This window comes from Cuculus canorus, chromosome 3 (assembly GCF_017976375.1).
Source record: "Cuculus canorus isolate bCucCan1 chromosome 3, bCucCan1.pri, whole genome shotgun sequence".
NCBI lineage: Eukaryota > Metazoa > Chordata > Aves > Cuculiformes > Cuculidae > Cuculus > Cuculus canorus.
In genome coordinates, this window is record NC_071403.1 from 31,535,007 (window position 1) to 31,561,196 (window position 26,190).

General features: G+C 38.0%; 1 protein-coding gene across 11 annotated transcripts in view; it reads left to right on the forward strand.

The window, feature by feature from the left end:
• Positions 1-26,190, forward strand: part of ARMC2 (armadillo repeat containing 2) — a 70,180-nt gene that overhangs the window by 34,088 nt on the left and 9,902 nt on the right. For 8 of the 11 annotated variants that reach the window (XM_054062299.1, XM_054062298.1, XM_054062294.1 and 5 more), the window contains 7 exons: positions 4,062-4,207; positions 6,439-6,538; positions 18,108-18,429; positions 19,941-20,063; positions 21,908-22,021; positions 23,432-23,564; positions 25,664-25,821. In XM_054062299.1, the coding sequence (XP_053918274.1) occupies positions 4,062-4,207; positions 6,439-6,538; positions 18,108-18,429; positions 19,941-20,063; positions 21,908-22,021; positions 23,432-23,564; positions 25,664-25,821 (1,096 nt within the window). Of the gene's footprint in view, positions 1-4,061; positions 4,208-6,438; positions 6,539-18,107; positions 18,430-19,940; positions 20,064-20,436; positions 20,532-21,907; positions 22,022-23,431; positions 23,565-25,663; positions 25,822-26,190 lie in introns of those variants that run through there. The other 3 variants (XM_054062304.1, XM_054062301.1, XM_054062302.1) reach the window with 3 other exon arrangements.

Consider the following 26,190-nt stretch of genomic DNA (forward strand, 5'->3'; position numbering starts at 1 on the left):
TTCCATATGACTTAATTGTTCAGTCATCATGGACAGATGTGGGACTATTTCTATTATATTCTCAGGAACACAGTGTTGAAGAAAGCTTTTTCTGTGATTTATATCGTCAGAATAAAGGAAGTTTTTGTGTCATACTTCAACTCGTACCAAAAGATAAATATCCACTGGCATACAGAAATAATGAATGAATACAAGTCTCCAGGGAAAAGGAGCAAAATATACTGGAGCAGAGAAACACCTTAAATAGTCACAGCGGTCACTGAGGGAGGCTGTGCCATCTCTAAATCATGATAACTAAAGTGTCTCAGTGAACTGGGACCGTCATTTTTTAACCGTGTAATTGCACAATCACCAGATGGCAGTGTTATACATAATCTTGCCAGTTCCTTTTTGTGGGAATAAAGTCTGTCTTGATTTCTTCGTTGTTACACAATAGATTTTACACAAAATCCCACAACACAAGAATAAAAATGTTTGTAGTATTAATTATTTTTCCTTAGTAGAGCACATGAAACCAAGATAATTTTAAATTCATTTTATGTTGCTTCATGTAGTAGTCTGGTAGTATTTATACAACACACAGTAATACTTATTCAAAAGCCAAGGCTTTTGAAGTGTCGCTGACAAGGCTTAACAAGTACTTCATGTTCCCTAATTGAGAAGCACTTAAATGAATTCTCCTTTAAAAAACAGCATTTTTGTGCTGTTAACTTTTCTGTTGGTTGAGTTTGATCTTTCACATGGCAACATAAAGATTAAGGCTGGTGGGGATTGCTTAGAGACAATTATTAGGCATTTCTCCTTGAATCATGGTGTCTGCGTGAAGCAATCAGACTATCTCTTGAATTCATCTCCTGTTTGGCTAGCTGCTGTTACTTTTTAACTTGTACTCTTCAAATTTCACTTCTGTGCTAACTGTTCTTTTGTGACTATATACTTCTATGAACTTCTGAATGTCATTGTCTCACCTGTTTAGGTGTATACATTATTTTGCATTGCTTTTCTTTTCTAACTTGTCTTTGCATGAGGATGCCTCTTGATAGAATTTATTGCTGGAGAATTTTGAAACGTCTCATTGTGTCAGGCAGGGAAAGATTTTACTCTCTTTTTGGAGACCTCTGCAACATCTGTTGATAAAGATCTTACATACTAGATGTTGAAAAAAAAGTAAATTTCTTGGCTGCAGTGAAAGCTCTGGTCTGGGTTTGAACGACACTTTTAATGTGTAGTTTATCCTTCATTTTCTTTATTGTGAAGTCTAGCTGGAGCTCAACAAGTATCATGCTGGTCTGACAGTGAACATCTTGCATGTAAGCACTGAATGGATCCTTCTGTTTCTATTTGTTTCTATTCCATTTGGCAGAATTTTTCCACCCAAACTTTTGAATAGCGAAGTCTTTGATCAGAATATTTTTATTTTAAAATATTTCTCCATGTTGATTTTTGAAACATCATGACTTGTGAAGAAATGTATATCTTGAAAATATGGGGTTTTTTGCAACTGTCTTCTTAAAATATGAGGCAAGAGCAAATGGGTTCGATAGGTTCAGTTTATGTTTATTCTGAATATGGTAATTATTTCATATTTTATGTTGAAGTTAAATCCATTCACATATCACATTCACATTATCCTATAACTTTTTTTGCTTTTTACTTTGCTTCTCCATTTTGACATTGTTCCTTCTCCTGTTGTTTCATTACAGAACACCTTGAATTGTATTTTCTTTTTTCACATGTGTGGTAACTGAAACTATGTACACTTTTGTCTAATCTGTTGAAGTAGGACAGCAAATTTGAAAGCTGCTGAAGAATGGACAGGGCAGTGCATAGCATCCCATGAGCAAAAGATCCTCAAACACAACAACTCAACCTGCTTTTTGTCAGATTTTTCCTTTAAAATTAGCAGTTGCATATCACTGAACAAGCAGTCCAATTCCGTGATAAAGTACTTAATTTCTAGAGTTTTTTGTGATTACAAGTAATATGAACACATTGTCTTTGTTCCTTATGAAACTACATTTAAAACCGAAGTGAAGTTAAATACCTTTCCCGTAGAATAAGAAAAAATTGAAGAATTCCCATATTCATGTTAAATTAAATGACTTTTACTGGATCTTCCGGTCACCAACACAAATGAGCTAGTTGGTGTTGTTAGTATTGGAGGCAGACTGGGCTGCAGTGGTCAGACACTGGTGTAGTTCACATTCCTGAGGGGTATGGGTCATGCGAAGAGTAAAATCAGGACCTTGAATTTTAGGGAAGCAAACCTCCAGCTTTTCAAGGAGTTAGTCAATAGGATCCCCTCTTGAACTGCCCTCAGGGAGCAGCACAGAGTAGGCAGATCTTTAAAGATGCTTTCCGTAGTGCACAAGAGCTCTCATGTCATCAGTGACCTAGACAGTAGGTTGGGTGCACCCTCAGCTAGTTTGCGGATGATACTAAGCTGAGTGGTGTGATTGACACACACAAGGAATGGGATGTCATCCAGAGGGACTTTGGACAATCTTGAGAAGTGGGTCCATGTGAACCTCATTAGGCTTCACGAGGCCAACGTTGTACAGCTGGGTCAGGGCAACCTGCAATATCAATACAGACTGAGGGCTGAAAGGATTGAGAGCATCCCTGCCAAGTAGGACATGGGGTACTGGTGGATGAAAAGCTCAATGTGGGCTGGCAATGTGTGCTTGTGGCCCAGAAGGCCAACTGTATCACGGGCTGCATCAAAAGAAGTGTGGCCAGCAGGTTGAGGGGGTGATTCTGCCCCTCTGTGCTGTTCTCATGAGATATCACCTGAAGTACTGTGTCCAGTTCTGGAGTCCTCAGCACAGGAAGGACACGAATCTGTTGGAACTAGTCCAGAGGTGGGCCACAAAGATGTTCAGAAGGATGGAACACCTCTCCTGTGAAGAAAGGTTGAGAGAGTTGGGGTTGTTTAGCCTGGAAGGGAAGGCTTTAGGGACACCTTACTGCAGTCTTTCAGTGCTTAAAGGAGGCTTATAAGAAAGTTTGGGATAAACTTTTTGTCAGGGCTTGTTGTGATAGGACAAGGGATAATTGTTTTAAAGTTAAAGGAAGAATTTTTTTATGACAAGGGTGGTGAAACACTGGAACGGGTTGCCCAGAGAGGTGGTAGAAGCCCCATCCCTGGAAACATACAAGGTTAGGTTGGACTGGGTTCTGAGCAACTTGACAATTGAAGATGTCCCTGCTTATGGCAGAGGGTTAGGACTAGGTGACTTTTAAACGTTCCTTCCAACTCAGACTATTCTGATTCTATGATTTCACGTTAATTTTATACTAAGTTCTGGTTTGGATAAGCAGTTAACTTATATGCCATTGCCTGTCTGACCTTGGCATTTGAATGCTCTTATCTTGGAAGAGAATGAGAGCATTTCAAAATATGCAGCAGCTGATTAATTTTGCATAGCTTCACATGATAGATATTTTATGCTGAATTCTCCTTGAAACAGAACAAAATCTTCTGAAAATATTTTGATTTCTTCAAAATAGACTTGAGGACTTAAGCTTTTCAATTTTATACCGTTCAAATACTGGATTTCTCTTGTTTTGATTGACTTCTTAATAAAAATAAATTTTTCTTTTACAATAAATTAATTTTAGTTTGCGACTTACAGTTATTATCAAAATATATATCAGTATTCATTTGCAAGACTTAAATATAACTTGCAAAATGAGACCTCATGCAAAAAGTTACTTAAACTCTCCACAGCATTTCACCTAGTTTCCTATTGGTATATGGTTGTATACAAGCACATAAGAATTTAATACATCATGTTTCCCTCTAAGGAGGTGGTTACACGCAGACAAAGACCAGAATAAATTTTTCATTTTCAAATAACTATTTCAATATACACAATTTTGTTACTTACACATTTCCTGCTATAATTTATTGGTAGATGTGTACCTGCAGAATGTTAACAGGGTGTTCAGACTGCCTCAGATGTTACAAATGAGATCTGAGCCTTATTAAATTTTCAAACCGGTGTGGATTCTGTTGTAAACAGCTGTGATTAATAAATCTTTAAATATTCTATATGCAGCTGACAGCTACTTTGCGAAACTTGGCTGACTTACCCCTGGCAAGAAGCCAGCTCATTTGCAGTGGTGCAGTCTCCGAGCTCTCTGTGGCGCTACAGCAGCGCATGAGTGATAAGGATGTATGCACCTATATTGTCAGGATATTCAGGTATGTATAGAAAGGACACAATGCTATTTCTACACACAGTCAGCTCGGTGTTACTACTTCAGGTGACTTCAAAGAAGGCAGGATCAAGCACTAAATTTGGAAGATTTACATTGAATTGTTTTTTTTTAAAAGAAGCTCTGCTTAGTTTTTAATGATCTTGTATTATAATTGTTTTTATTAATACTGACGGAATTGTTTAATTGTATCCATACAAACTTGGATTCATTGTCCCTGTGAATGATATTTTGCTCTAGTGTGTCATGCTTTGATCACACAGATTCTGGCTTAGATTTTAAAAGTACCATTTCTTATACTTTAAAACTGTATAAATCATGAAGTATTCATTAATCCTATTTTAGGCCATGTTTTTAAAAAATTAATGAGAGAAATTATACAAGCTTAAGTTATATCAGGGACTGTGTATTGTGAAATAAAATACAAAAGAGAGAAAATGTGATCAGTGCTCATTGTTTTGAGCTGTCACAGAGTGATTAAGGAGATTAATCTGTGGGATCAGGGCTTCAGTGTGCAGATGGAAGCACTGAAAGAATCTCAGTTTTATGAGCAGCTCAGTGGATGCTTCCTAAGACGTACTTTTTAGAGGGAGATCAGCATGAGCGAATCACAGCAAAAGATCCTTTTGTAGTCTGAGTAGTTTCTCAGTCAAAAGTCTTCCATGCATCACCTTGCAATATCCAGTGCTAAATGGGCTTGCAAGCAGTTTAAGAATTCCGAAGAACTTATGAAACTAACTGTTGTTAGTTTTAGGAAGCGTTAGGTTATAACCACAATTTATGAATGCTGTTCTGGATGAAGTATTTGCCATTACTGATGTCTTGAGGCTGCAGTTCTGTCTTCACTGAGAAGTCATTCCGCTATGGACTTCTCTTCCTGTTCAGCCCCTCCAAATTACCCATCAACTTCTGTTTGCTGGATGAGATTGGGTTGAGCTTTGAAGAGCAGCTACATAAGGTACTATCATTCCTTCCTCTCACAGCTAAAACCAGGCAAATCTGGTCTTCTGCTGTTTGTGCTACCTATAAAGCATGTGAATTGCTTCCCCAATTCTATGCTACCTTGTCTTCATCTGTCTCTAATTTTGTTCCTAAAAATGAGTTGAGTTCTAGCAGTGATGACAGCACTTTGAGCATATTCACTTCTGCTAAGGAGAGAGCATTTCTATTACTTGGAAAATGCCATAAAAAGTAGGGTTTGTAATTAAATGTGATCAATACTTAGACTGTAATTCTGTCAAGGACATTTTCTTGATCTAGAATTCAATATAGAGTAAAAGTGATTTGTTCTTATTTAAAGTTTCCCACTGCTTCAATTTTTTTTCTTAAGGTTAGTGAACTGTGTGCTCCAAGGATGCAAATTAGCTGCAAGATCAATTTAATTAGCTTCCTGAAAATTAAAGTCACGAAAAAAAAATTACTATGCAGTACAGAGCACAGATTTGAATTTTGTTTTATCTTCTGGTAATACAGAATGATTATTCTTTTCTCTCAGTCAGTAACTTTAGACAGCTTCTTGGTAGAGAATGTGTTCAATCTATTCAAATGGTTCATTTCTGTAAGTCTGTAAGTCTTGCTGTAATTGGTTCTAATTGAACATCAGCACAGATATTTGCTGGCTCTGTGGGAAATAAGAGGTTATCCTGGTTTGTTCTGTTATTGCAGTGTTATTTTCTGGTGTGACCAAAGCATGTCCAATTCTCCATTTTTTGTAATGGCAAAGGTGAGCAATGTAGGACTGGAGCAGCTGTTAGTAATGTGTAGAGATAAAATCGTGGCTGCAGGAAGGCATGTTTTCTGTATATGCTGCTGAGAGCCATGTTCCGTTAGTGCTGTCGCTGGGCTCTTCTAGACGTGCATTAGGAAGGGACCCTTCATTTCCTCTCCTGTCTGACTTCCCATGTTATCTTGAAGTTACAGTTCTCCCATTTAACGCTAAGAAGTGCTAGTGTTAGTGTACTGTGTCCATATGGCGAACAGGTTGGAAAGCTCCTTACGTTCCCTTCTTCCTGTAATTCACTGTGGCAAGGATAGTTAGACTTCTGTTGTGCACTTACTTAACTGTGTATGCCTCTACTTGAAGTCAAAGCATTGGCATTCATTTAGTTTCTTGGAAAATATGACTTTGAGAGTAAAAAGAGTGATTTTTTTTAAAAAAAATCTTTTGTGGAAGAAAGTACTTTCATTCATTTATATTTTATTTTTGTATCTTTGTAGCAAACTTTCTTCCTACGATGACTTCTGTGCAGCTTTAGCAGACTGCTCCAGATGTTACATCTTATTTTTAGCCCTACTAAACAAACACCAGAAGCGGCAGGTCAGTTTTTTCATCTCTTGATTTTTATATATTAATCCTCTGATGTGTCTGTGTATTGTTGTGTATAAGCTTGTTTTCAGTGACCTACTTTTATACATTTACCAAATAAAAATTTTAAATGGTTGACAGCACTTCTAAGTAGTAAATAATTGAAATTAAATAATTTAGATTAAAAATTGAAAGCAATACAGAGGACAGATAGTTGATTAACTTGTCTATTTTTTGCATACATAGAAGGAGTCCTTTGAGTACTTAATTGTTTTTCTTAGTTTTGAAAAATACATTTTAAAGCAAATTGTTTATCTGAATATTTAATAGCAGGGAATTGTTGGGATTTCTCCTGCCCTCCTCCCCTGCAAAAGAAGTGTGAATTTTCTGGAGTTTAGCAATTTGAAAGCAGAGGATAGATAGCAGATATCAGTTCCTTGATAACTGCAAAAGATACCAGAATATATCTCTCTTATACCAGTGAAAACCATGTGCCTAGAATACCACATTTGGAAAATACACCTAGAAATAAGTGTTTAGAGTTTGTCAAGTGCTTCATGTTAGGAGGTAAAATTTTGAGAGTATATTCACTACCAACTTAATTAGAAATTCAAGGGTCAGGTATCGCTGTATTGTCCTGATATGTCATAGTGATCTTTCCTAAGTTTACTGGAGCACCAGGCTCTGGCAGTCTGGTGCAGGATCACAGTTTTAAAGATTGCCGTGGTGGTAAGTGTGGAGTGCCCCACGCATGGCACATCACTCCAGCCTATTGCCAGGTAACATTGGAGAAGAAAATATTTTTTATGTAAAGCACAACATTTTGTGAAAGGTGTAACAAGCTTTCAAAACATAGAACATTAAATCAAGCTGAAATTATACTTAAAAGCAAGGAACTTTCTTAGCTGCTCCAGTATCTAAACTAATTTCAGGATATTTAGTTATTCTATACAATTTATCCCAGCATTAATAATTCCTGGAGAATTGTTGGAAGGAGGTCTTTTGTGCTAGTATTATTAAAGCCAATTAGTGAAGCTAACCAGATCTGCTACACTGAACAATCTATTCTTTCTCTTGCCAAATACGAAAATAATTTCTCCCTTTCCTGTTTACCTGCCTCCCTGTTTTTTTGTGATAATTCACGTGGAAGAGGAACAAAGATTAAGTTGTTTCTATTCTTCTAAATGTCTGTTGGTTAACATTTCTGCAGCATATCTATTCAGGCTGCTCTTGCATTGTATAGTCATTAAAGACGCTTTTGTAAAACAATATGTAAATAATAGAAGAAATAGCAAAGACATGATATTTGACTAGTTTCATAGTTATTTATCCTTGCAAGCACTGTATTAAAAACTCAACAAATGATGGAACTGGGAATAAGGGGTTTAAATTGAGTAACATCTTGTTCTCAATCTTCATCTGTAGTTTTAAGGAACTTTTCTGGACACCTGTGATAACAGCTTTGCATCCTAATGAATTGTAGGCTCATAAATGCATTCAGATTGTTTGTTGTCAGGTAGTGTTGGGAATTTAACTTCTCATTTGTCTACTTTATTAAGTGGCCCTAAAATGCATCTTTCTTCACCAGATTAGTGTTGCTTTTGTGTTAAACTGTCAGTTGTTTTATCAAAATACAAATTAGTAAAGAAATACTTTGTATATTCAAAAAACTTAGTTGTTATGTTGTGATGATTATATATGCAGTCACTTCAGAATAATTATTTCTTTCTGCAGTTTTTAAACAAGGATGCAACTGTCAGTTGGCAGCTTAGTGAAGCCTTGCAGAAACAACAAGAGGGACATAGATAATGTAATACACCACTTTTTCTGTAGTATGTAATGAACACTTGAGCTGTGAGGACTGCAAATGTTTTTCCTGAGGTGTAACTGGCAGTGCTAATCTTTCTTTTAAAATGCTGACAGCTAGTGAGTTATAGCATGAATTGGTATGTGTTTAAAAGAAAACAAATAACAGCATGGGTAAAATTGTCTGCTGTGGGAAGAAGGAAAGAGGAGGATAAATCAGTATTATTAATTCAAAGCATTAAAAATCCCCAGGATTGGTGTGTTAAGAAAGGGAGTGTGTGTGTTTTCTGGATTGTCAGGTTGCAAAGTTTGTGGGATCAACTGTTTTTACTGGCAGTCATGGCACCTACAAACGTACTGGGGGGGTATAAAAGAAAGCCAGCATTCAGACTTTCTCAAGTGCTTTCGTAACTGTAAATTTAAAAATAAGCATTGAATATTGTGAAAATAAAAATGTGAGCAATGCATATGGGATTAATGACTTGCTCCCACACCACAGACTGAATTCCACAGTTGCTATCTAAATAATCTCTATTCTTCCAGCCACACTGCAGTTTCAGCTCTCTTCTTTTTTTTTCTCAGCCCATTTTCTCTCTTGGGTGAAAGGCAGAATAGATGGAAGAGTAGTCATCCAGCTCTGTGTGAAAGACTTCTGGGGAAATTGAATTGGCAAAACTTGCTGAATTTCATGTATCATAGTCTTTGTTAAGGAGAGGAGTAAAGAAGAGTGAAAAAGCTGGATCTGCAAGGTGGGACTGAGGAATTCACCAGTGCTTTTCTACACGTCCAAAGTACATGTTCTGTTGGACTTCACTTGCCATTGGTTTTGGAGCTTACTTGTATGGAGTAACAAAAAAGTCATTGGTGACTGCCACATGCTGTGAAAGCTGTCAGAATTGTTCTTGTAGAGCCTCTATCTTGCAGGATGAGCTTTGCGTGCTTCTGTTTCTAGTCAGCATTGTAGACTTGTCCATCTCCAGAAATCTTTTGACAAGATGCTGTTCCCATTTCCCAGATCATTATAATCTCTAAGCTTTTCAGATAAGCTGTGTACAGAGTGAATTTCACAGGCTGTGGTTAATTTTATAGGTCACAAGGAGGCCATGCTTTTGGAGCAAGGAGATGGCCTAAATAGGGCAGTAGCTTCTGTCAGGCATTACCTGAGCTTAGGTGGCCTTTTGGGGCCCTGACAGCTTCCATGTAATCTTTTGTCAGTGTGCAGTTAGGAGTCTGTTTGCAATCCTAAGTGCACACAAATGGTGTGATATTAGAATTTGCATAGAATATATCTTTTACCTGTTATATAGAAAACTCCCTCTATACTTTAGCGTAACCTACTTTTTTAAAAAGGAAACATTTGTTCAGTATATAATGGAAGCAGCAGTTGCCTATTCAGCAGGAGAATAATCACATTGGGTCACATGAAAGGTTCATCCAGCCTACTGTCCATACTCAGCAGTGGTAAAAATCAGATGCCTAAGAGAACAGTAGAAACAGAGCAAGCGTGTAAAATATTTACTGTCTATATCTACCAAACCTCTAGCTCTTTCTGTTTTGGAAATTTCCTAAGCCAGCTGTGGTTCTCCGTGCATGAAATAAACCTTAGTGGACTTCTTTTCCAAGAAATTCTGCCTCCGTATTAACTTTTTACATGTTAAAGATGCATTGTCAAGGAGTTGCCATAGCTGCTACCCTTTACACAAGTAATTTTTTTGGCCTGTTTTGAATTTAGCCTTGACTATCTTTATCTCATAGAATCATTAAGGTTGGGAAAGACCTCCAAGATCATCCAGTGATACCCTCTGGTTCTTGTATTGAAAAGTCAGTGAATATGTAATCCCTATTTATTTCACATCACCCTGACTTTCTAGACCTTTATCATGTCCTCTTTGAGTTATCTCTTCCAGGATGAAGAGTCCTTGCTTACTTAGTTCTTTCTGATATAGAGGCTATTCCGTGCCATTGTGCAGCCATGATGCTTTCCTCAGAACTCTTTACAGTATTATGTCCTATATATTTTCTTTGAAATGAGGAAACCAGAATATGACAGTTAAGATGTGGCCATGATGCAGATTTGTATGCCTGCATAAGTTTATTTCTCAGTAATTTCTAAAGTTTTGTTTGCTTTCTTGACCTCCTGTAAGCATTAAACCCCCATGAGGAATCTGTCATCAAACCCAAGATTGCTCTCCAAGTGGTTATGGTTGGTTCAAAGGCTGTAGTTTTACACATGAAGGTATGACTACTGTGTTTTTCTACATGCATCATTTCATGTTTAACTACATTTAAACTTCATCTGCTGTTTTATTACCAGTTGACTACAAATCCTTTTTTGCTTCTTCAGTCAGCCTTCATCTTTGCTACTTTGAATATCTTAGTGTCATCAGCAAACTCTCCCGTATCACTGCTGTCAGCCACTTTTCCATGTTGTTCATGGAAGTTGAATGCAACAGGTCCGAGCATAGAACCCTGTGGAACTCCACTGGTCATCTTCCACAATTGCAGGAACTGCTGATGTGCTCTCTTTTCCATCTTCTAATTATTTATACCAGGACAGCATGACTGCTTAGTTTTACCAGGATTTTGGTGAGTGACTTTGTCAAAAGTCTCCTGGAAAGCCATATGGGTGATATCAAATGAGTCTCCTTTAGGTGTTTGTTTATCCTTCCAAAGATCTCAAGCATTGGTTATGTCAGGAGTCAGGACTTGGGAGTCTTAAAGCTGATCACATTTATCCAACTATCCACTGATTTTATTGTTCTTTTTTTATGGCTGCTTCTGATTTATCTGGTACAGGCACAAGACTTGACTCTCACTTGAATCTTTTTCTAATGGTACATTTCCTGTTTGTTACCCTTCCAGTCCTTGGGCATCAATGCTCTTTTAAGAGGTTGCACATCACTGTTAGTACTTAAGCTATTTAATTAATTAGATCTTTTGGAACTGTTGGGTGATTATCTAGTCCTGGTGATTTGTTACTCTTTGTTTTGTCAGTTAGTTCCTTAAAATTTTGCGATTACTTCCATTTTGGACAGATCCTCTGAGTCTTCCCTGGAGAAGGCTATAGCGTTGAGATCTCCCCAGATGCTTTCACAGTGGGTGTGAATCAATGCAAAGAACTCATTTAGCTTCTTTGCAATGACATTTGCTTCTTTGAATACTCCTGATTATCAGTTAGTTCTGCAGATTTTGGCAAACTTCCTTGTCTTGATATATTTGGAACAATTTATCATATTTACATCTTTTGCATCAGCTAGTAGGACTGCGCTACTTCCAGGAATACCCTAAGACAACCACAGGCTCTTAACAATAGAGTCTAATGCTGCAGATATGTTTAGTTCATATGGTTGCTTTTTAAATGCTTTGTGAGTATTACTGATTCTCTGCTTAGTGGCATCATAGTCTTACAAGATACGTAAGATTTTTTTTGGGGGGGAGGCGTCAGCAGGGGTGGTGGTGTGTTCCTGTATGCATAAGCTTGCCTTTAAAGAAGTGGTCATCAGTGCTGACATAAGTATTTGTGTTCTGATTACTCACTTTTCCCCTCTTATTCCCTCCACCTCTTATTTGGGCTGAGGACAGCTGTTTCTGTGACTGCTTGATGCATCAGGTCACAGAACTGATCCAGCTTCCAATAACATTAAAAGTGAAAAACAAGAACTCCAGTCATTTGCTGGGCTATCACCTGCATTGCTTCCCAGTCTAGATTGTTGAACAGCCACATAAATAGTTCCTTGTTCACAAATACTAAGGAAACAATATGGGAGAGGAACCAAACTATGAAAGTAAAGGAGAGTGTTTGCTGTTTATGGCACTGCTTCTGCTGAAATGCTTGTCAAGATAACCCTACAGAGAACTTACATATATCATGTAGTTCATTTCTCTTGTGTTTACAAATACATATTTGAAGTTTTATTCCTCCTCCCTATAGCCCAACAGTGTAATGGTGCTTTGAGACAACTAAAAAATGTTACGAAGGGTGTATGGTAATTTACCATTAAATAATAGAATAGAATCATAGAATCATTAAGATTGGAAAAGACCTCTAAGATCATCAAGTCCAACCGTCAGCCCAGCACCACCATGCCTGCTAGTGGCCCAAAGTGCTACATCTACACATTTTTTGAATACCTCCAGGGATACCGACTCCATAGCTTCCCTAGGCAGCCTGTGCCAATGCTTCACAACTCCTTTGGTAAAGATATTTTTCCTAATATCCAATCTAAACCTCTCCTCACACAACTTAAAGTCATTTCCTCTCTTCCTATTTGCTTGTTACTTGGCAGAAGAGATCAACATCTGCCTCACCACAACCTCCTTTTGTGTGATTGTAGAGAGTGATAAGATCTCCCTTCAGCCTCCTCTTCTCCAGACTAAACAACCCCAGTTCCCTCAGCCGCTCCTCATAAGACTTGTGCTCCAGTGCCTTCACCAGCTTTGTTGCCCTCCTCTGGACACGCTCCAGCTCCTCAATGTCCTTCTGAGGGGCCCAAAACTGAACACAATATTTGAGGTGCGGCCTTACCAGCCACAAGTACCAGGTCACGATCACTTCCCTACTCCTTGTGGCCACACCATTTTTAAGACAGGCCAGGATACTGTTGGCTGCCTTGGCCACTTGGGCACACTGCCGGCTTATGTTCACCTGCTGTCAACCAGCACTCCCAAATGAAGCAAAAGGTAAGATTTTTCTCCTGTGTATGCACATGTGTATTTGTTACTTATCATTCATTCTGTTTGAAGTAACATTTTTTTTCAAGAAGGAAGTACCATTTTAGGGTGAATACTCTGACAACTCTGAAGGAATTTCCCTGCTAATAAATCTCAAGAACCACAGAAGGTCGCCCTTTCCCTGCAGTATGATTTCTGACAGTATGCTCAGCTGATAGTGTATTTGCGTATTTCTAGTACTTTGGTTAAGACTTTTTTTTTTTTTTTTTGAAAGGAAGGGCAAAAGTGGAAAGTGCAGAATATGTATTATGTACTCTGAATATAAAATAATCAGGAATGTAGAGCTCAAAGTTTGTTGTCAACCAGCCTTCAGTGGCATCTATCATTTAGAAACTTGCTGTTCTGGTGTATCAAAATATACAAGAGAGTGATTGTAATTACCAGATAGGTAAATGATAGAATATCAAATAGGACTAATAAGAATGTATTACTGCTTGATGTGACAGAAACTGTGAAACTGTCACTAAAATATTTTGCCTTACGTTTTGGTATTTATTTCTACAAAATACCGAAAGCTTGGGAGCAGCTCTGAAGAGAGCTAGAAGAATGATTAGAGTTTAAAAAAGCAACCCAAGATTGAACAAAGTAATTTATCAGTGACAGAGGTCAGACCAGTATCAGGTTGCCTATTAATAGAATCTGCACGAGGAAAATATCCCTGTTAGTAGAGCATCCTTTAATCTAGGAAAAAATAGATAATAAGAAATAGTGACTGAAGCTGTACAAATTTAAACTATTAATAAGAGTAAAGATTTTAACCAGAGAGATCAGTAATCATTGGAGCATTATGGTGGGGGATGTGGTTTTCAATTTTTTTTTCCAAGACATGATTTCTGAAATTTTTTTTTTTTTTGTTACAAAGTCTACACTGCTTTTTATCAAATGTTGTTCTGATCGCAGTGTGCTTGGTTTTCTTTGCTGCCTTTACCGGGTCTCCAGATGTTCACAAACAAACGTAGGAACACAAATTCTTCTTTGCTAAAAGTGCAAATGAACACTTCTCTGAACACTTTACCTTAACAGATCAGATTTTGGGGTGTAGAAATTATTGGGTAGGTCCTGTGGCATGTAATACACAGAAATATAAATGCTTCTCAAATGTGTTCATATTGGCGGGGGAAGGAGTACACTGACAGTGTACTCCTTGCTATCACTGTGGTAAGGCTTTTTTCCTCTATGCTCCTTATTTCAGGTCCCTCTGTCAAGAACTTCATTTGCTTTTGATATTACCAGGGTATGCCTCCCTCTCCCCCCTATTCCTTTTTCTTCTTCAAATTGAATTTCATTTTGTGTCAGTTGTCACTTCTGGGTTTGACCAGGAATTTTCACAGCCAGAGTGTAATTTTTATCACTTCAAGATGAATCCTTGCTGTGTTTGGAAGAGATTAGCTCCAGGATGGCATAACTACTGTTATTTTGTATAAGTAGATTATCAAACCCTGCCTAATAAAGCAGAAACACGAATCTGGAAATGAAGTGTATATTAGATATCATTGAGCCCTGGAAGCATTTCCTTGTGCTGGGCAGGTGGTAGAATTTTTAATACCTCCATTGAATTTTGTGTAACATGGAAAGTATGTTTCATTTACAACTGGAGATTCAATAGGAACCCAGCTGCTGGAATCTGATTTTTTTTTTTTAATACTGCCCCTCCCCTTCTGAGGCTCCAGATATTAAACAGACTAACAACAGGCACTTGGCCAACATGTAAAAACTCTAGAATGGACTCCCCTCCCTTATTTATCTGGTTTTATTTAGAAATTAGTGATCTAATTGGCTTTCCTTTCTTACTGATAAGTAAACCTGTACTAGTTGTACCTCCGTTCATCATGCTTTGCACTAAAAGGCAGGTACATTATAATTGCCAAGATAAACTGCTGTCGAGTTCTGTGAGTCAGCAAGTACACTGGGTACCTTTGCTACTAGGGCAGTGCGAGGAATAGATTTTTAGAAGTAGATAAGCAAACAAATCTTTCCTATCCATGGTCAAATGTATATGGTTCCCGTTGTCAGAAGAATAGGACTTAAATACTGATGCAGTATATGGTACCATTGCCACTTAAAAAAAAAAAACCACAACAGTTTCTTCATAGATTGGAAGCAAAAAAGCCCCATCAGCTCTCATTCTGGAGTGTTTCTTAATATGTTTCTTCAAAATTGTTTGTACAAAGGAAGCTGTATGGTACAGCTTCCTTTGTACAGGAAGGTTATATATGGTCACATATATAAATCAGGTCTGAGTACACTTTGTGGACAGCATTTTTCACATGAATGCCTTGTTATAAAAAGATGAAATAACCGAGTGTAATTCCTGTTTTTAATCTGATTTGTTTTCATTGTTAAAACGTACACATTATATAAATTAAGGATAAATGACTAGTAAGTAATTTTTCTATAAGTGTGCAAGAATGTCTGAAATTCCATATACAGTTAATACTGCAAACATTTGGAGGTGCATAATAATCTCTGTTATACTGATTTTTTTGTTATGTACAGAAAGGCCCATAGGCCTTCTACAGGTTTAGTCTTGCAAGGAGTTTCAAAATGCCATTCATCTTTACATTTATTTCTTGCATGACAGCTCTAAGCTGGTGTTTCTTACCGTCAGTGCTTACCCCATGAACATTAAAAAAAAATATAAAAAAAAACATGAACCCTAGATGAAGTATTATGCTTCTCAGGAGAAGTTGTACCAGCTTTTCTCTTTCACTCTGCAAGTTAAATTTTCACTGGAAGATAATGAAACTTCGGTAATATGCTATTAAAACCGGATGTGCTTAGCTAAAAAGAAGTATTTTATAAGTTTGTTTTGCTAGCCTGTAGGTGGAAAGCACAGTTGAGATCACACTTCTCAAAATATCGGTTGATTGCTGTACGGTACCTGTTTGTCTGTTGTCTGATTGGGTAGAGCTGTTGCTGGGCTGATACTGTTTTGACCAAAATTAGAAAGTCAATATAACGAGTCAAACTAGACTGCCTACTTTTTTTCAGCTGTCTCTTCTGATTCATCAGTTGTTTGTTTCAAATTCTTACAGCCTTTGTGTGTTGGGGATTGTACCAGCAAAGGTGAAAGCTTTTAGTGGTTAGTCAGTAAGAATGTTCATAAAAACTCATCTTGATGACATTTAGATGCTTGCAAAAATATGACGCCTAGTTAAAAAAAAAAAAGTGGAAGAGAGTCCTACAGAGTGATTGTATTAAATCATGGATGCAAGAACCTATTCCTCACTTAGGACACTGGCTGCTTCCAGTATTCAGGGGTAGCATTCATTTTCCTGACCCTAAGAGGATGTTATTGCCAATGTCATGTAGCAGAGGCTTAAGGGCAGAAACTTATTAATGAAGGCATGTGTGAAAGAAGGATTCGCTGCTTGCACCTTTTTTTCACTTTACTGTTAGGATAGGTACTTTAACAGGTTGGGCTGCATGTGGTTAACTACACTGTTAATACCATGGAGGATTAGAATATCTGTGAATATAACTATTATATTTGAAGAAAAGCACCACGTAGATTGTTTAGCAGAATGTTTGGTTAGTGCATGTATAGCAGTTTTGCAGCTAAGGGTAGATAGCTGTGCGGCATTTGAAGAAATGCTGTTACCTTAACTGTAGTGTTAAGATAAAACTGTGGACTTTGCTTTTGGGAAATTAGTGGGATTTGATGAAAGAGACAGAGGGAAATGTTTTAATGAATTTATACTTGGGTTAGTTCAGATTTACAGATTTATTTTTTTCTTCTTCCATACAGCAGGTGGATAAGAAAAAGGTGAGGATGTTGTTGAATGCCATTCAATTAAGATCCACTAGTCTTGCCAAAAAATGGCTGTATCTCGGTATGTCCAAAATGGAGCCACAAGATTTAATTCTGTATCCCAGTCAAGGGCAGGGATAGCAAGTGCTTTTGAGAGAACAATTTGGTTAAATCATGAGATCTCAAGATACTGTATAAAAATAGAAAGTAGGTCTTATTTAGCAGTGATAAGAATAAAAGGGTAGCAAGAACATGTAAAATTAAAATCGGAAAAAAAACAAGGCACAAAATGAGAAACGACTAAAAAGGGACATAAAAAAACCCAAGAAAACTTTCTATGGTACATTCATGTGAGAAGACAATAAGGAAATAATTGCTGCAGTGTTCAGATGAAGATGAGAGTTACTGACAGATGCCACTGTGAGTAGTGAAGTCTGGAATGCCTTTACTTCTTTTTCTTAAAGGGCTACATGTGATCAAATGATTAATTTCTATTCCAGCCTGAGTTCTTTTATCACTAAAAAATGAGCCGGAGAATATTTGTGTGTCTTCAAACGAGCTAGACCTGATGAAATTTACCCCTAGTGCTTACAAAAGGATAAAAAGGGGGTAGTGTTTTTGGGGTTGTTGAAAAGTTATGTGGGATTTCAAGGCTGAAGAACACCTGTCTTTAAAAGAAGGAAGAGGAGGAATTGGGGAAAAAGAAGGAAGAGGAGGTATTGGGGAGTAACAGACTGGTCCATTCGGATTTCAGTAAAAATCATGTAATTCATCTGTCTGTAAGCAATTGAACTTAAAAAGGGAACGACTAACATAAACCACTTGGCTTTTACACTATCAAGTCAAGGGGAAGTTGTTTAACCTGTACAATGAATAGTGAGCCCAGAGAAAAGGGAAGGTGGTGGTCTTTGGCCATCATAGCTGACATTTGCTTACTTGGAAGATTAGTAAGTTCTGGCACTTGTGATTATTCTAGTTAAATAAAGTGCTGTTTTAAGATGTTTTAAGATTACTGTGGGCTCAGAAAAAATAGATGACCTACTAAGTATGTCCCATTAGTAATTACCCAGTGCTATACTAGCTCTGTCAGATGTTTTTTATTTGTTCTATAAACCAGGTTATGAAAAATAATAGCATAAAATGTTATATCTAATTGCTGTATTTGGCATTCCCTCAATTGTTCTGGATCTGCTATTAACTGAATTGTGAAGCAAATTAAGTATTATCTTCTTTATAAGTAACTAATAGCTTCTGATGGTTTCTGTATAATATGATTTATTTATTTTACTGCAGGATTTGGTTATCCGTATCATCTTCATTCTTGGTAATTTAACAGCAAAGAATAACCAGGCCCGTGAGCAATTCTTTAAAGAAAAAGGAAGTGTTAACACCTTGATATCATTATTCCAAACCTACTATGAACGTGACTTGAATACACAGAAATGCTACCATGAAAGAGCAGAGAAAGGAAAAAACCACCCTAAGCGTCCTTCAGAAGCAGAAGATGTTCTGATAAAACTGATAAGAGTGCTGGCCAATCTCTCCATTCATCCCAGCGTAGGAGCAGCTCTGGCAGCTGCCCATCGTGTTGTGGATTTACTTGTTACAGTACTAGGTAATGAAGTCTGTGTTGTGTGTGTAACCTTTATTCAGTCTGTAAGGAGAGTTTAGAATTTTTCTACTTGACCTTCTTATCTAGGTTGAGCCATAAGGAAATCAGTTCCATTGCTAAAATAACACAGTCGATCTGTAGATATTCGTAGACTGTTTTATGTCTAAAGCCTGTTTGAGGTAGTGGAAGCATTGCTGCTGTGGTACTGACTTTCAGTGTCTGGGGAAAGACATTGCAGAAGTGCTTCATTCAGTGATAAGATTTGCAGATATGATCATTAAGGAAACATTATGTTTTAAATGTGCCTCACTAAGAGTTCATATACAAGGGAAGTCTCTTCTTATCAGGCACTACAGACGTGTGCTTGGTGGTGGGTTTTTTTAAGGTTTGCAATTTTTGTGACTGTTTTGGATTAAGTGTTATTTTTGTTCTCCGCCCGTATAACTTTCAGCCTCCTTATAAAATTTCCTCTTACTTTCTCTTCCTTTTCAGTTTTCCAACCTTTATCTCTTTCAGGTGGAAAGGAGTGTCCGTTTCCCTCCAAACAGAGGCTTAGCACTGCAGTTCCTTTACCTCTTACTAATCCCTTTTTACATCTAATTACAGTCTAGGACTAGGCGATCTGTTCTCCCAGTAAGAGTTTAACAGTGACAAGGTACATCTCAAAAAACTCAGTGTATCTTAGTGCGTGATGAGAACGTTACATTTTATGTAAAGACAGTCAACCTGATTGTATGCTGATTTACTGATCTTTGTCCCCAGATGTGGGGGATTAGAGAAGGCGGACTCACAGTTTTGTCTGTTCTGTATAAGCCCTGTAGGAGCTTCCTGGGTTCAAACTGTCTTAATCATTGTGTAAGTGCTTTCAAGCCTCAAATCTCCTCTCTGCCACCCTCCCCTCTTCCTGACCACTGTATCAGTTAGTTTACTGTTCTCTCTCCTTATGAACTTTTTTCCTTCACCTTTAGTTTATGAGGCCAGAAACCTCAGATAAATTGGTATACACAACTTTCAGACTTGTGGGTGTAGTTTTACATTGGTTTACATCCTCTCAGGAACTCAGAATGAGAGAATGCTTTGGATACTGTTGAAGAAGTCTTTTTTTTTTTTTTTTCCATTTGTTGTGGTACCTGACATTTCAGTATAACATTCCTTGGTATCTCTACCAGTCTGACACAGGCCTATTTCTGAATGTGGATTCTCCTCAGTTCCATCCTAAAAGAGCAAATAGACTCTGTAAAATGTCTTTAGCTAGATTTTAAACTATTTTGCCTTAGTCACAATTATTTCTGTAGATGAAGAGTTAGAGAGAGTGACTTTGTATTGCCGTTTTTGGATCAGCTGTTCCTGTTATCTTCTGCCATTTTACTGAAAAACGGAATAGTTGTCTGTAATAGTGGCCATGTAAACTATGATTCAGTTTGCTTCAGAGCTATAATACACTGCTAAGTTAGACTCACGTGTGTGCATATCTACACATGCATATATATATTTATTTTTTCTTTTGCTATCAGAATACAAGTCAGTTGATGACTGTGAGGAGTTGGTCGTCAATACTATGATAACAATCAACAATTTATCTTACTACAAAGTGAAGGATTCTGCTGTTCAAGACAAGAAGCTATACATTGCTGAAAGTAAGGACTTTTAAACTGCAAGTGGTTTTTGTTAAGCTTTTTAAAAGTGGAGGTTATTTATGCTGCATTTTGACACTACAGAAAATAAAGACACTGATAGTGTTTTGTGATATTCATATTTCAGGAATATAAAGTTCGTAGGGCTAAATTCTTCCCATAATGATTGCTCATTCTTCTGGAGCATAATTCTATGCCTTGTGTGAAAGTAGTTTGGTTGTTGACAAAAGCCCTTCTTTTCCTTCTCAAAGGAATTTGCCATATTGTTTTCTGTTTAGTAATTTTTGCTAGGATTCAAAATCCATATGCCTGAACCAGAATAATGTTGCTATTTACTTCTCATCAGAGTATGATAAGAAGGTATTTCTATTCCTAGAGCCTTCTGGACGTGCAAAATCTGATTTACATCTGTTTCTGGCTTATAAATCCACTGGCAGTATAGGAGTTGGGTGATTCTCTCCTCCCTTGACGGTATGGACAATAGTCATACTTCAGTGATGTGTCAGAACTGCATCTGAGTTCTGAGACTCATTGTGTTAACATTATAAAAAAGGTAGAGAGTGTCTATCTTGCATACTTTACTGTCTTAATAGAAAAGACAAGGGAGAGGGACGGAGCCTGAAGTTTGCAGTAGAAATAGGAAAAAAACATTCTAGCTGTCAGCCTAGTGCCCTGACTGGTAGGCATCATGTTCTGTCCAGGTAACAGTTCTGCGATTCTATCACAGGTCATCTTATCACCCATAAGCCAGCTGTGTCTTATTACTAGTCAGAGAAATGTAGAAACAAATGACTGTCCCATTTGCTCCTTCTTCCGTTTCTGTTTGTTAGTATATGGAACCAGTCCCATCACCTTTTCCTCTGCCTGAACTGAGAAGAGAGAAAACATTTTGATGGAAGGCCATCAGGGTTCCTCCTCCAAGAGGCATTTTAAGAATACTTGCTCTTTGATACAAGTGGTCAATCCCAACCCCAAAAAATAATAATTTCAGATATCTCTTCAAGACAAGTACAAAGCATATTCGGTATTGCAACGTTCAAAGCTGGAAGTAATGGGAACAATGCCAACCTCTTTTCTGTGGTAGAAGGGTCAGGGGTTAAGGGTTCACTGATTTGAGTCTTTTATTTGTTGATCTGCTTTCTGTTGTTTACTGCGTACTCACAGAAAACTGATAAATGTCACTTCTGTAACATCACTCCTTTGCTATGTACTGAAAACCTACTTGAATGTAGCTGAAGGTCTCATTCTATCTGCTGAAGCTACACGCTAATGGTATGTGAAACTACTAAGCATGTAGCAGCAAACAAGTAAATGCTGCAGACCATGGTCAATATTAAGTAGCTGTTCAGAGAAAATGTGTTTGCTTGTTATAGCAGCACTGAGAGAAAATAGAGGTAATGTCAAAAGAATTTGAGTTTTAGGAGACACCCCACCATAAGACTGTCTGTTCAGGATCTAAATCATTTCTCTTGTATGTTACAGCATTTTTTGATTCTTTGTCTTCCTGGATTGTTCACGTGAGCCTACTCAAAACTGTGTAACAAAACTGGCTCCCTTTATTACAACTGTGCTTAGGCTGTCTTCATAACTCCTCATCTGTTCCTTTGCATTTAGCCCCATATTGGAGCTCTTTGTCTCTTCTTCAAAGCCTTATGCAATTTAGCTCTTGTTCTACCATCTGCTCACTCCCTTCCCTGCAACCAGACAGTTAGATGACTGTTCCCATTTTATTACATTTATTGCTGTTGCTTCTTGCGTTCTGATATTTATTGATAAAAAGCCAAGCACATATTTGTGATATACAAGTAATTGTTGTTGTTTCACTTCATTTCTCTGAAAACCAATAGTGCTTTTGAAGCCGTTGATGAGCAACAATATGGATGGAATAGTGGAGGCTGTCAGAGTCTTTGGCAATCTTTCCCAGGATCATGAGATCTGTGACTTCATCGTAGAAAAAAAGAGTGAGTTACTTTTGCATTTGTAGGAGTCCTGTTTTTAAATGTCCACAGTTCTAAAAAAGAAAGACTGTTAATAAGCTGTCTCAGTTAAAGGGCAGAAGCAATCTTCTCTGATGTTTTGCAAATTAGGCAAATGCTAGGAACCAATAGTAGTCATTATAAACACCATTTTACTTCAGCTCCATTAAAATGGAAATATTGCAGTGGGAAAAATGTGCCCTGGTATGCCTTCACAAAGGTAAATACTACAAGAATTCTGGTTTTCACAAAGATTGTAATTTTGAAATTTCCCTTCATTCTTCCAATTTCTCAAGTCCTACAGGTTGGTGATGATACTATAGAAAATGAAAATCCAACTTAATTCTCATTTAAGTTCATAATCTTTCTGATGCCCATGTTCAACAGCTTGTTAGCGCTTTATAACATCCATTTAATATGTTTGACTACCTCAACAAAGAGACCTCCTGTTTGCCTCGGGGTGAGGAAGGATACAAGTCTTCTCAAGTCCTTTTGCTTTGGGTATCTAAAGAGCTTTGGAAAGAATGGCATCTCCTTGCTATCCACTGATGGTGTGTCATAGGTTTAATTAGACACCAGTTCACCATAAATTTTTTGTACCTACCTGTCGGTGCTTAGAGTGAGGTGATGTGCACAACATACAACCTCTTCAAGGGTGGACATACCACCACTTTGGGGCGAGCAGGTATCTGCAAGGGGAGAACTGACAGTAGCTGGTTGCTGATGAGCAGTCTTCATTAGAGAACTGAATTCTCCACCTTGGACAGACTCTGTTGTTGGTGTGCTGGGCTCAGGAAGAGCTGGGAGGCTGCCTCTCCATTAGGCAAGACTGACTCTCTCAATGGGGTTGCTTTTTTCACTGCCTGCCAAGTTCAGTGTCAGCAAGTGCTGCAAGATGCTGCACATCCAGCGTCTGCTTTTCCCATCTCCCAGAGAAGCACCACTCCCAGCTGGGCTTGGTGCAGTCTAGGGCAGCCCTGCCACTCACAGAGATAAGAACTTCCCTCTCCGAGTGCCAAATAGCAAATCCTAGCATTTTCTGGTGACTGTGTGATTGAAAGAAGTGCCATACTTTTAAGAAATAAGCTCTAATTCAGTTTGGTGAACTTAACCCTCTTCTGGTTGGATTTTTGCATTGCTTTGGTGTATTTTTATAACTAGAGTTTTATATGCTTTGAAGAAAGCTGGTGTTCAGCGTGATATAATAATGGCTGTTACTTTGGTTCATACACCTGTGCTACAAGTCTTGGAGTTATATGGTACAAGGTGAAATTTTTGGGTAGAGTATCCTGAATTTGACTGCTTTCTAACTATAGATGTTTAAGAAATATGTTGTAATGACACTTATATGTTTAAGTCCATCTTCCCAATAATATCATTTCCTTTACAATCCAGTCTACAAGTTCATGATTACTTTACTTGATGCCAAGAACCAAGATGTCTGTTTTTCTGCCTGTGGAGTTTTGCTCAATCTCACAGTAGATAAGAACAATCGAGCTTTTCTGATGGAAGAAGGAGGAATTGGAAAGTAAGTTCCTGATTATGCTTATGAAAAAGGCAAGTTCCAGTAGTTTGCTGAAGAGTTTCATCAGACTCTTTTTTTATTGGAGCAAATAACTTGTAATAAGGATACACTCAGCATCTAATGTTCTTCAACTTCTTCTTCCTTTACACATTTTTTTTTGCAAAACCTTTTACAGTGGTTTAGCCTATTGCAGAGCCAAAAGCCATAGAAAAATTTCCCAGAAATCCTTCTGAGGCATACAGCAGGGGAGAATATCCTACTACAAAGCAACTGAGGCGTGTTTGCCATACCTGCTTATGCTTGACTTAACTGGATCCTATGTGGGCTACAGTTAATAGGCACCGTTAATGTCTGTCTCTTATAAGTGTGAAGATTATTTCAAGAACTATGATACCTTACGTGGTCTCTTGATAGTTTTGCATCTACTTAGTACTGCAGGGAAATCTGTCTGATGTAGCTGTGCTCGGCTCCTGAGAGTCCTCTCTCTGAGAGTTCAAGTTTAAGGTGCTTATGCTCAAAGTGGAATTAGATCCTGAAAAACCACTGTGGATGCAACACTTGTGGCTTTGATGTTCAGATAATAGCGGATCTAGCTTAATTGGAACAACATGAATGATCATGTTCCTGTGCTTGTAAAGCAGTTGATACAACCCACACTTATGAAACAGTATGCCTAACGCTGAAATGCTTTCCTGTTCATATATTGTATAATTACTTTTTTTGTACAGTGTAAACAATTCATAGTCTGCTCATCCTTCCTTCACATCTTCTAGTTAAGCTAAAAAATGTAAAGCTGAAGAATAAAAATAAGTTACAGGCAAATTGAATAATAAATGTGAGAAATTTTTGATACAGTATTTCTATTATATAGAAGATTCTGTGGAATATAGAATCAGATAGAGTATAGAATTTTCTGTACTCTAAAAATTTGGGAAGAAACAGTGACAAGATGAAATAAATCTAGAGGATATGGAAGTGTTAAGGAGGTCATCCTGACTGTGCCATACCAGCTGTGTGGATTTTGGGGAATGAGGTTATTGTACTGATATATAGTGGCCTAATAAAACATGGAATTAGTCTCGTCAGAGAGTTACACTTCAAAAAATCAGGGCAAGTTCTTTTGGCTTTTCATTAGAAGCCTCTGTCTTCCATAATGACCTGAATGTAACTGATATCCTGTGTTCCCTTTGCTAATCACCAGGCTATAAATCTCACAGTGAAATAGAGAAGTGAGGGGAAGAACTGGTTGTAGGGTTGGAGAGGAGACCAGCAGTGAAGGGTTGCTATTAGAGAGGTCACTATAGGGACAGCAGGTGAAGAATGTCTGCTTCTGCTGCCCCAGGACTTGTGAACACTGCTGTTTGGTAATGGGTGCTCTGGGTAGCTCCTGTATGTAAGCTGGTGCAGGCAGAAAGTTATAGCTGAATTTTAGAGAACTGCTTTTGATCTAGCCTGCATCTGGTATCTGCAAGGAAGTGAAATTAGAGGAAAGATCAAGAACCTAATGGTCCTTAACAAAAGTGACATTTCTGAAAGGAGTCCGTTGGGAGTACAGGCTGAGGAAATACCAGAAGGGGCAAGGTCTGAAAAACAGTAAAACTTCACTGAACAGGAGAGGTAATTTTGTGAGTCACGCAAGTGTGTAACTAGCCAGATGTTCTGACTAAGGCATTTTCTGTATTCATACCTTCTCCTGATAAGGTTTGGCTTGCATTGCAATCTCTACTCTAGTGGTAGCCACAGATTTGGGACAGTTACAGATAGATTGTCATGGAATTACTTGGAATTTTAGTGTCTTTGAGATACAGTTACGATGTATGTGATTGAAATTAATGAGTTGGGTTAAAAAGTTGTAGGATATGGATAGATGCAGGCAGGCATATGTGCATATGTGTAGACAAAAGGCATATTCACATCCCTAGGGAATGACACTAAATGAAAAGAGGGAAGTTACTCAGGAAGAAAGCATCTTAAGTTTAAGAGTATAGAATTTGCTTGTAAATTTTCATGGAGTCTGCATACATTTCTAGACAGCCTAGATTTCACAGGGCTTGGAAGAAAACTACGTGGAGCAAAACACTGTTTTTGTTTCATACTGACAGACTAGTTGACTGCTTACAAGACTTCGGGCCAGCGGACTGGCAGCTGGCTTGTTTGATATGCAAGACCCTGTGGAACTACAGTGAAAACATCACAAGTGCGGCCTCATGCTTTGGAGAAGATACGGACACGTTGCTGATGCTACTAACATCACTCTTAGGTGAGATTCATAATCTTGGTCTGTTCTCCTTAAAAAGAGAAATAGAAGCAAAATGAAAGCAGTATTAGTTTGGGTGGGAGATCTATCATAGAATCAGAGAATACTTTGGGTTGGAAGGGTCCTTAAAGATCATCTATTTCCAACCACCCTGCAATGGACAGGAACATATCCCATTTAGATCAGGCTGCCCATGGCCCCATCCAGCTTGGCCTTGAACACCTCCAGGGATGGGGCAAAGTCGTGCAGCTTTAAGTGGTTGGTCGGTATAGACTGTCCAGCAACACAGTGGTCGCTTGCCTTTCAGCACATTGCCTCAGATCTTAGAGCTCACCAAGGTAGAATTGGCCGCTATCACTCCCCACTCTTGTT